The 11,934-nt window shown below is 39.6% G+C and overlaps 1 protein-coding gene and 1 long non-coding RNA gene across 3 annotated transcripts; one reads left to right on the top strand and one right to left on the bottom strand.

The window, feature by feature from the left end:
* Positions 1-4,905: 4,905 nt before the first annotated feature.
* On the bottom strand, positions 4,906-8,449 carry LOC144049946 (uncharacterized). 2 transcript variants are annotated; one of them, XR_013293732.1, is made up of 3 exons: positions 7,100-8,449; positions 5,814-5,871; positions 4,906-5,653 (listed from the first exon to the last, which is right to left on the bottom strand). It is a non-coding gene; the product is annotated as an uncharacterized LOC144049946 (long non-coding RNA). The 2 variants fall into 2 exon arrangements; XR_013293731.1 differs by having other exon boundaries at positions 4,906-5,871.
* Positions 8,450-8,584: 135 nt separating this feature from the next.
* irx5a (iroquois homeobox 5a) lies at positions 8,585-11,403 on the top strand. Its single transcript, XM_077563883.1, has 3 exons — positions 8,585-9,255; positions 9,529-9,961; positions 10,270-11,403. Exons 1-3 carry the CDS (start codon positions 8,956-8,958, stop codon positions 10,956-10,958), a joined length of 1,422 nt encoding a protein of 473 aa, XP_077420009.1. The 5' UTR covers positions 8,585-8,955; the 3' UTR covers positions 10,959-11,403.
* The last annotated feature ends 531 nt before the right edge of the window (positions 11,404-11,934 follow it).

The raw sequence follows: 11,934 nt of genomic DNA, 5'->3' as shown, positions 1-11,934 counted from the left end.
GCCCTTTTCCCCAGTGTGTTCAACAGGTTTGCAAATAATAAGCAACGTTAGCTATATTCTAATGCTAATTGCTTCAAAATGGAAAAAGATGCAAATATACTTTTTTTTCCTGATGAAAGAAGAGACTCTAATCTTTCTTTTCATAGGTTCCATGTTTTTACAGCAATAGAACACAAAATTCTGTGGGCCTTGCAAAATCAGTCAAAATCCAGTAAAACAGCCGAGAGCGAAGGGGGTTGCTTCAGTGAAAATGGCTGGGAGTGAATGAGTTAAAGATGTGGAAGTATAAACAACCAACCAAACAAATAAATACTAATAATAACATAAATAAATAAATCCATCCATCCATTTTCTTAACCGCTTATTCCTCACAAGTGTCGCAGTAGGCGGGGTACACCCTGAATTGGTTGCCAATCACAAAAAAAATAAAAATAAATAAATAAATACATGGATGGAAGGATGCTACCCACATACTTGGGTTGGGGACACCATGTCAACATTGTTGTTGCCATTCATGCATAACACATGAGTGAGAAAGATTTCAATTGCGAAATGTTTTGTTCAAAGTTTATTGGATGGTTATATTAGCATCGCGCAGAAAGTAATAAAAGTCGCTGACTCATGATGAAAAGTGCGCTCATTTGAATTTCTAACGGCATTATGAAACACAGCTGGCAAGGAGCACAAAGGTAAAAGGACACGGTATCAAAGTGCGCCTTGACCAAAATAAACAACAACAATGCGGCTGCTGCGGAATGCAAGAGAGAACTTGACACCCTCCCTCCTCCAAGCACGCTGCTTTGATTACAACCGAGCAGGCCACAGTTTAAAACAATACAATACAATCCATTATTTAAACCAAATATTTGGCAAAATGTACACAACTGTGCAGTGGTTGACTTATTTTTCATCTTCACTGTTAAAATGATTTAGAATTTAATTAAAATGGAGTTAGTAAAGGTATAATGATTGTGACAGTTTGATTCTTTTGAGGGTTCAGGGGGCAGAGCAGTGAGATACTGTATGAGACAAGACCACCCCCTCAAAACAGGCTGAAATCAGCAAACTACAGATGCATGCTATCTTTTGTTAAGACATCAGGGAATGTTTTGAAATTTTTGAGACATCTAAACTTTTTTTCCACGCATGTATAACAACAAATGTAAATAGCAAAATTAATCACTTTTGTAGCAGCTTTGTCATTCAGTTTTCAACTAAATATTAACTCATTCACTGCCATTGGCGGTTATAGACGTCAAATATTCATTTTACCTATTTATTAGTTTAACATTTTTTTACACTTTTATTAACAAGAGTATGAAAACCTAAAACATTTTTATTGTACATTTAGAACAAATATCAAATTTGTGATCAATCGCAAGTTAACTCGTGAAGACACACAATTAATTACAATTAAATATTTTAATCGCCTTACGTTGCTAATTTTTTTATTTTAAATTTTCACTTTTTTTTAATTGCGTCAGGTGATTACAAATTTTAATTGTAATCGCATAACTTCAATAGTTAACTCACGATTAATCATACATTTTATATCTGTTCTAAATGTACAATAAAACATTTTTTCTAGGTTTTCATACTCTTGTTAACAAAAGTGGAAAAAATGTTAAACTAACACAAATAGTTCAAATGAATTTTTGACGTCAATAGCCGTCAATGGCATTTAATGATAAAATGATAAAATGCTACAAACTAATGTGTGATGATGGCAGCATCATAGAATAGATAGAATAGATAGAATTTTTTTTAAAGGTATTAATTGTACATGAAAAATAATTAAGTTATCACATTCATTATAGACTAAATATTAACTTTTTTCTGCTGAAAATCGCTCAATGAGTCAAGTATCCCTTTAATTGCAAAATAAAAGCCCCTAAAGTTTTATGATTTGTAGTTAAACCACAATTTGTTCAGTCCAAAATTATGAGCTTTTTATGTGTGTTTTTTTTCCGATATCATCAGAGCCACTTGTATGGCACGGAAGAATGTTATTAGGAATTAAGAATGTTATTCTTTGCGTTCAAACTATCGACATGCGTGAAACTCAAGTCGAAATGACTAAAGGCCTTTTCACACTGCACTTAGAACATTACAGTACGCTGTCAACCACCCCAGTCATTGTGTACAGTATGAGCTGCAGGCGTAATCTAAAAATCTAAAAATGTTCAACTGGGACGGCAGCACCTTGTGTTGACATCTTTGAACATCCAATAGGAGAGATTGTGGCGGAGTGCAAGTAGTTCGACTGTGAAAACAGCAGAGAAAAAAATGGCGCAAAACTGTAGGAGATATCTGTTTCCTGAGCACAGACAGATTAATGTATTGTGGCGCGGTACAAAAAGGAGGAAGATCTAAATTTCTGATGTTTCAGGTTGGTTAAAAGAAACACATTATTCCTCGAAAACTCATTTCCACACTACATTTTGTCCACAAGGCCGAAGTCAAGTTGTGAAAATGCCTTAAGGGAAAAGTGGGAAAAAAAATGGAACATGTGAAGGGTTTCCCAGTCTTGTTTTTGGTGACCGTAATGGGGAAGGTAGGGGGGAGGGGGGGGATGTCAGATGGCAGCGGCATATCGTTTACAAGCCCCCTCACATGCCCGCCCTCTACTTAAAGGCAGCTCTGCATTACAAGCCTATTAAAAGCTACTTTTAATTATGCCTTCCGAGCTCTCGTGGGATGAACTTCCTTCGTATGGCATGTGTGCACTTAGGAATGGCACCATTTTCTTTTCTTTTTTCCGGTGGTCCAATTAAAGGCCATGTTGACATATTAAGGCTGCTTCTGGTTTCGTGCTCCAATAACACATTTAGGGAAGATGATGAGCATGGGGTGGAGAGGGGAAGGTGGGGAGGGCTAGAGAGGGAGGAAGAATAGGTGAACCCTGAGGGATTAATGTGTTTACATTACCTGGGCTGTGATCTATCACCAACCTCGTCAAATTTCATTATGACTCACATACGTATGCAGGCCTGGCCGCACGCTCCTTTTCGATCGGATTATAGTCGGTGCAAATGCGTGCAGTGCGGCGGTTGTTAGCATCTCACTAGTTGTTTTGATTTGAACGAACGCGTTGAATTAAGTGCACACCTTGAGATGTTCAGCAATGATGTTTACGTAGATGTTCAGTGTGGTAGTGAAGGCCTGAGGATGGCTAGCTTAGCATTTAGCTATCCATTTTTCTATCGCGCTTATCCTTATTTGGGTCACAGGTGAGCTGCAGTGAGAGAAGCACTGTACATCATGATCTGGTCATTTTTAGGGTGTATGTAGACCAACAACAATTCACACTCACATTCACGCCAAGTTTGACCTTGCGCTTAAAAGTTGACAAATTGAGCACAACTGTAAATATACAAAAGCTAAATGTTCCTTGAACTCATTCACTGCCATTGACGTAAAAAATTCATTTGAACTATTTCTATTAGTTTAAAAAAAAAATCCATTTTTTTAACAAGAGTATGACAACCTAAAAATTTTTTTTTGGGTCATTTAGAACAGATATAAAATTTGTGATTAACCGTGAGTTAACTAGTGAATTAATGCGATTAATTACAAAAAAATGATCGCCTGCACCCCTCATTTTTAATCATCTTCTATTTTTTTAATAATCTTTTCTTTTAAAAAAGAAACAAAAAAAACGCAAATATAACAAATTAGGGGCATTAAGCAATTTTTTTTAATATCATAATTAATCCCATGACTTCAATAGTTAACTCACGATTAATCACAAATTTTATATCTGTTCTAAATGTACAATAAAAAAAATCTAGGTTTTCATACTCTTGTTAACAAAAGTGGGAAAAAATGTTTAACTCATAGAAATAGTTTAAATAGCCGTCAATGGCAGTGAATGAGTTAATGACACAAAAATGCTATGATTTGTCACCAATATTCACATGCACATCCCTACTCATGCCAACTTCAACTTCTGAAAATATCAAAGCAATTACCACAATATTTTGGATTTTATGTACATTAAGTTTTTTTCTCACCATATAGCGTGCTCATAAGTTAGTAATTTAGGGTATGTAAACTTTCAAGCAAAACTTAGGTAAGCTAGATTTTCGACAAAGTGTTGACTGTGAATTTGCTTTAGTCTTATAAAATGTTTATCTCCATTTTGCACTTTGACACACTTTCTTAATCATTTCAACTTTATTTTCATTTTTGATAGTAGTTTTCAAAAGTGGGCCTTCAATTGCTGCTGATAACTGAATCATTTGGATAAGTTACATCGGTTTTATCAATGCCATTAGTATTGTGTTAATAAACACCTTTTACAGCGTTATTTTTATGTGGTACCTCATTTTTAGTTGATTTCAAACTGTGATTGGAAATGCTGACTTGCATTGAGTCATTTAATGTTGTCTTTTTACACAGCGGTTCCCTTTTTCTGCACATGGTAGGTGGTGAGTAGAGAACTACTATTTTAAGTGCAATGAATTGTTAATATATAGGTTAATAATTTGTTGCCGTAATAATCTGCTATAAGTCGTTAAAGAATAGTGCGAGTGACCTCATTCTTGCTACATAGTGAACCCACAATTATCTGGCTATAAATACTATAGTGATAATGACTAATAAGTTTGCTATTTCAAAAATGGTCAAAGCTTAAGACAACCCTAGGATAATTGAAGGAATAGTCAACTGTAGTGTGTGGGAGATTTTGAACTTGAACATTTTACTCTAGTTTTAATCCTCTTTTTTTACATATTTATGACAATGAAGACAGATGTGAGTAGGCTAATTGTATTTATAATAATTGTACAGTGGTTAACTTCATGCTGCTCTAAGTCCAGAACCCAGAGGTGACGACTAGCTTGCCAGAAAGTGAACCCACTTTTATCTTTTTGTAAAGACCATTCTGTCGCGCATAACAATTGATTTATATGGACAAAAATGTTTATTTCATTAGTAATGTATTGATAAACTGATGCTACAGTATGAGGTGTCCGGAAGAAAATAAATATTGCTCAAAGCATTCATTTTACAGTAATAAAGGTTTTATGATGGGGACCGCATGAACCTGAAATGGATTATTTGTTTTACACAATTTCTGACAAGCAAATAATTGCTTTAAAATATGTCACTGTTTGACTTTTCGCTGTATTTTCTCTGCGTAGTGTACGTCTGGCATCATCACTTACGGCTGCTGACTGCAAGGCTCCCATCCACACTCAGGCATCATTATAACCAATCAATATTCATTTAGTCATCCCGCCCATTGACTCCCGACTGAAATAATATTACAGGTCATTTGTCACGTCACCGAGCAAGGACAATTAGATCCTTTATCCTCCCCTCCCAAAAAGTGGATATTGAGTAAGTCTGGATAACACCCAAGTGTAAATAACTATTTTCTTCATCAAACACTATAGGCAGCGAGGGGGGAAATCAATAGCTGCTTCCTGTGATCCATCTCCAGCGAATCAATCATCGCGTGTGCAGCAGGCCAAGCAGCAGCAGCAGGAGGAGGGAGGAGGACGGCGGCGGTGCGCAATCTTTGGCCGATACCCCCTCATTTTGGAGCCGCTTCTCATAATGGGGTCATCATTTCATCACTTAGTGCATCCAGCAGTCTGCCATTCAGCCCCATGAGGGTGGGCGGCGCCATCAGATGAGCGCCATACATCTTCATGCAGGTCAGTGGGGGGAAAGGAGATCAGAAAAGAACAGTTTTTCATTGTAATGCACGCGAAGGGGAGTCATACAGTGCAGTGTGCGTGCTTTATTGATTCGCCCACCCCAACAGCCATTTACATTCACATCAAGAGAGAAAAGAAAATGCGTACATATTTCGTACAATATGTGTTTTTCGTGTGTGTGTCAGGTGAGTTCCTCTTCATGCATCTGAATGAATCAAAAAGCAAAATATAATTAATACAGTAAAAGCGACTATAGACACAAATGAAAAAGACAAAAAAAAAGTTAAACCATACTGTACAATATCCCACGTAAAAAATATATTTTAATAAAATTGTATTATGTTTTACACATTGAATGCCATAAATTCATTAAAAAAAAGATTTTAAAAAGATTAATCAATTAATTAAATTATTTTTTTACGTTAATGGCAATGAATGAATGAATGAATGGATTTTTTTTTTTAAGAAAACATTATTTAAAAAATTGGGGCATCAGGCGATTACAATTTGTAATCATAATTAATCTCATGACTTCACTAGTTAACTCATAATTAATCACACATTTTATATCTGTTCTAAATGTACAATAAAAAAAACATCTAGGTTTTCATACTCTTGTTATAACAAAAGTGGGAAAAAATGTTAAACTAATAGAAATAGTTCAAATGAATTTTTGACGTCTATAGCCGTCAATGGCAGTGAATGAGTTAATAATAATAATTATAATAATGGATTTGATTTATACAATTTTATATTTGGAGATTAATCTCAAAGTGCACATATAGGCAACAGTTTTCAACCAGACTAAATTTATGAAAATATATGGTTAATTTTATTTAAAATATTTTTTAAAAATTGTTTTTCTGATGTTGTATTTGTTGAGCTGTAAATACTTTGACAGGCCTTTTATAGCCCACGTGCCTTATGTTGCCCACCCCTAATCCATAACACATCCTCCCTCAAGCATTTTAATGGTCAAATTAATAATGATAATAATAATAATAATAATAATAATAATAATAATAATAATAATAATAATACAAAGAAGAATGCAAGGCAAAAATAAGTCACACCAATTTGAGTTATTTTCGATCCCCCAAAGCATTATTTTGGATTGGGAGGAGGGGAGGGGGGGGTCGTTTAAGGGGGGCTTGAGGGTAACTGTTTTGAATTTCAATTGACTTCCAAGTGGCAAAAAGCCCTCAGCTAATACATCAAAGAAAAATTGGTGTCAACTAATCGGTTTAGGACAAAATCCCATGAATACTTGAAGCATTTTTGTGCAGCACTAAAAAATAATAATAATAAAAAAAAAATAATCCACATCCATAATTGCCTCTGAATGCATTTTTAAAATAAGTTTCCAAAGGTGCGCAAAGTAATGAAATAAATAATCTTAATTATGCATAAGCCATACAAAAAGACATACTCACCTGTGTGCCTGCGGTTGTCAGAACGACTCCCAACTCTAAGGCAATTATCACTTTTGCTTTAAAATATAAGTATAAATAAAAGCTCCCATTCCGGTGAGTCTTGTCCGCGCATCATGATGCTGCACGCGCTGTCATCTGATCATTAGGCGCTCGACTCGCTTTTGTTTAGCCCTCCCTGCTTCTCTCTCTCTGTTTTTCCTTCTTTTTGCTTCTCCCACTCCTCTCTGTTCCGGCGTCATCACTCTTTTCCCCCCTTTTTTTTGCGCTGTGTGTGTGTGTGTGTGTGTTTTTTTTTTTTCCTTCTCAACATCACGTGATCACCAGTCGCGCGCACACGCTCTTTAGCAGCGCCTACAGCGATCCCTTTCGGCTTAACTGGGACTTGAACTAGACGGTAAAGAGGCAACCCACACACGCACAGAACTGCGAATGTATCATAATAATACTACATAAAATATATTACGTTTGTTTGTTAAAAAAATTTTTTTTTTACACCATTAATATGGGCTAAATCAAGTAAACATGATTAATGCTAAGACAATAAATAATATTAGGATACATATAGCCTATATATAATAATGCACAATTTCTGTGTAATAATATGTGGCCAGTCTAACACGAAATCAATTAAAGTAAACGTGAAAATGATCATTAAAAAGAAATACCTAACGCATGCGCAATAATCATGACAATATAACAACCCAAAAGTTTTTTTTAGAAAATAACATGAAAATATGTAGCACACTGTTTCCAAACTAACAGACTGACCCAAAAAAAATAATTCAATCACAGATATGTGGGGAAAAAAATAAAAACACATGACGTGTGTTTTTGTTTTTTATATAAATAAATAAAGGTGTAAAAATATAACGGAGCCTGAAGAATGTGCGCAATATTTTTAAATGCGACAAAATATTGCGCTCACACACTCCCACACGCACACTTCTGCAATTACTGCCACACGCTCACAGACACACACACATTTTTATTTTCACTTGTTATCGCGCACTATAAACAAGATTTTGAATCTAAAAGAAAGAAAAATGAAAAAAAAAAAAATCCACCTGAATGGTTGGATAAAACGCCTCCATTGCAGATTCTCAGCTGTTTTATACGCGCAAAAACGCACACAAAAAAAAATCATATTAAGAGGAGCAATTGATGAAAAAAATTAAAACAGATGAAAAATAATCATAAATCCTGGTTTGCGGCTCTATCTTGAGAGCAGCCGAGCGGAGTGCACGGGAAGAAAAAGTTGACAAGACTGCTGTGATGTCGCCATCCGAAATGAGCCGTTGCATTGTTCCACATGCAGGAGGGAGCGTGTGAAGACCAATAAATATATATATAAGTGAGAGAAATGAAAGAATGTTAGTTAACGCGAGAGATGTGGGGAGAGGGAAGAGAGAGAGGGCGAGCGAGAGAGAGAAAGAGAGAAAGGCTCCCTCCACTTTGCAGCGACTACACCCCTCAAGAGAAGGAGGGAGGAGGACGAGGAGGAGGAGGAGCGTGCGGTGCGGCGAAGTAGGCTCCTCAATTTCCAACTTAGCATCTTGGCATACGCGACTAGATTTTCCCATGCAGGGCAGGCGAAGCCCCCCTAAAAAGTCTGCTTGACGGCCGAAAGCAAAACAGCCACCAAAAGAGAGGAGCTGCAACTTTCACCCCCAAAAAAAAGACAACTGGAGAAAGAGAGGAAGATTTTTTTTTTGTGGGAGGGGGAGGAGGAGGCAGCAGGTCTCCCCACACACGGCTGTCTCTATGAGAGGCTGAGGAGGGGGGAAAACAACAAGGGAAGAGGAGGAGAAAAAAAAGCTCAAAAGTGGAGGGGAGACAGTGTTAAACTTGCCGCAGCTATGGCGTACCCTCAGGGCTACTTGTACCAGCCGTCCGCCTCCCTGGCCCTCTACTCGTGCCCGGCAGCTTACGGCACCAGCGTCATCTCGGGACCCAGGACGGAGGAGCTGGGCAGGTCGTCGTCCGGCTCCGCGTTCGCACCTTACGCCGGGTCCACCAGCGCCTCCACCGCGGCCGCCGCCGCCGCCGCAGCAGCCGCGGCCGCCTTCAGCGGCGCCTCGCCGGGCTACAACTCGCACCACTTGCCGTACGGCGCGGACGCGGCGGCGGCTGCGGCGGCCACTTTTACCTCGTATGTGGTGAGTACACATTATGAATTGTACAATATTTTTTAAAAATAATTGGGAGTAGTCGATCAAGAAGTAATCATTTAGAAAAGTGCGCATGCGTTAATTAGCCTTGTTAGTTTAATGTTGTTGTGTTTTTTTCTCACAAAAAATTATACTTTATTAGGCTTTTTTTAACGTAGGTTAATTGTTGAAATTTTAAAATATTTGCATGTTTGATTTTTATTTATTTTTAAAAAATGTAGTCATTAAAATTGCGCAATATTTTTGCATTGTGCTACCCAGAGCTCCCCCTACGACCACTCATCGGGCATGGCCGGCTCCATCGGGTACCACCCGTACGCGGCGCCCCTGGGCTCGTACCCGTACGGCGACCCGGCCTACCGCAAGAACGCCACGCGCGACGCCACCGCCACGCTCAAGGCCTGGCTCAACGAGCACCGCAAGAACCCGTACCCGACCAAGGGCGAGAAGATCATGCTGGCCATCATCACCAAGATGACCCTGACCCAAGTCTCCACCTGGTTCGCCAACGCCCGCCGGAGACTCAAGAAGGAGAACAAGATGACGTGGACGCCGCGCAACCGCAGCGAGGACGAGGAGGAGGATGAGAACATCGACCTGGAGAAGAACGATGACGACGACGTGACCCCGAATAATAATAACAACTTCAAACCGAGCGGAGACAAGATTCAAGAATCCTCGGATACTGAAGCAGGTCGGTGCAGGGAGAGAAAAGGGGGAGAGGATGGGAAGAAGGGAAAAAAACATCAATTTTTCATCGCAGTCGTTTCTACTCAGGGTGCAAAATTGATTGCTGGTTAATGGCGGTGTATTATTTATAATGGGACAATCGCTTTAAATAATAATCACCTTGAACTGCCCTCGTTTGAAACTGCTGCTCATGCAAAGTGTTTAGCGCGTCATTTAGCATAAAAGTGTGAACTGGCCTCATTAAAAGAAAAAAATATGATTTGTTTGTTCACATGTTTTTAATTAATGACTTTTCATGCATCTTGTGCGCAGATGCCAAAGCGCTGCACCCCGCGGACGTGTCCTGCGATCGCTTCAAGGAGGACCCCCTGCACCCCAAAGACGCGGACCCCCTCCTGAGCGACCCCGAGTCCAAAGAACCGGACGACTCGCAGGAGCGGACTACGGACTTGTTGTTGGATTCTTCTTCTTCCTCAGCCTGCGCGGGCGGCAAGCCCACCACGTCGTCCCCGCGCGCGGCGGGGGCTCCCGCGTCGGACCTGAGCCACGCTCCCACTTCCGTCATCCACTCGCCCCCTTCGGCCCCCAAACCCAAACTGTGGTCCCTCGCGGAGATCGCCACCTCGTCGGACCGCTGCAAAAGCGGCGGGGACGCGCAGCAAGTCCAGCGGGGCGAGCAGCAGCCTTGCCCGGTCGTCATGGGCCCCGCGTCCGGGTCTCCTTCTCGGTCGTCCCCCGGCGTGCTGTCGAGGCCGCTCTACTACGCGTCGCCCTTCTACCCGGGCTACACGAACTACCACGGGGCCACTTTCGGACACCTCCACGGAACCGGCCCCAGCAGCACCCCCTCCTCCACGGCGCACTTCAATGGATTAAACCAGACTGTGTTAACTAGAGCCGAAGCTTTGGTGAGGGAGAGCCACAGAGTGAGGGGCCAAATGCAGGTAGAGCTTTGTAAAGATCCCCCTTACGAACTCAAGAAAGGTATGTCAAACATTTAACAGCTGCGACAAAAAAAAGGACATCTTTTTAATTTATTTGCAAAAAAACAAACAAACAAAAACAATCCAACATCGGAACATTATATTCTCCCCCCCCCATTCATTGAAGAAAAAAATGTTTAGTTTCTCAAGGAGTGTAAATGAGAATGGTCTTAAGGCTGCAGCCCAAGTTATTTGTATTAAACATGTATATTTAATGTAGCATTTTTTTGTATTTAAGAAAATGGACAACACGCTATCTTTGAAGTAAATTATGGAGAGAGGAAAACTATATAAATATATTTGTGCAGCGGTTATTTTGTGGGTGCAAATGTGTTTCTATCAAACAAAAACAAAAACAAAAAAAAGGAGGGATGTGCAACCTGGCGGGCGTGTCGAATTATATTAGCAAAAGAACACCAACAAATAACATTTGAAAATGGCAGTTTGTCAAAGAAGATTTCTTAAATCGAATCTTTTGAAGTTTCCTTTATAATAAACCGTTGAAAGCCAATTACCTGGCCTGTTTTACGCACTGCAATCAGGTGGCGGACCGAGCTAATGAGCTCGATTTTATGCCGAATTTAGACCTCATTACTATTGCAAAGGGACGCTGCTTAAAAAAAAAAAAAAGAAAGAAAAAAAAAAGAGAGAGAGCGTGCATTCACAGCATAGTGGCTCCATTAATGCAAGGCGAGCGACACACTCGCTATTTTTAATGGCTGTTTGGACACACGCGCACGTACACACGCACACGAGTGAGACGAAAAGTGGGTGGGTGGGTGCGTGCTTGTTTTGTCACGCGTGTCGTGAAAACTCTTCCAACTTCCGCAGGTAGGTGTCACACTTGCTCCTGATTTCACAACAGGAGGCCCCCCCAATGGTTCTGGTTCTGCTGCTGTTTTATACTAATGACATCCGGGTCACATACAGTACTGTATAATAATAATAATAATAATAATAGAGAGAATTAATATATTATAGTTAATTTAATGTA

This window comes from Vanacampus margaritifer, chromosome 4 (genome assembly GCF_051991255.1).
Source record: "Vanacampus margaritifer isolate UIUO_Vmar chromosome 4, RoL_Vmar_1.0, whole genome shotgun sequence".
In the NCBI taxonomy this organism is placed as follows: Eukaryota; Metazoa; Chordata; class Actinopteri; order Syngnathiformes; family Syngnathidae; genus Vanacampus; species Vanacampus margaritifer.
Note: the sequence above shows the minus strand (reverse complement) of the source record. Positions and strands in the feature narration are given on the sequence as shown.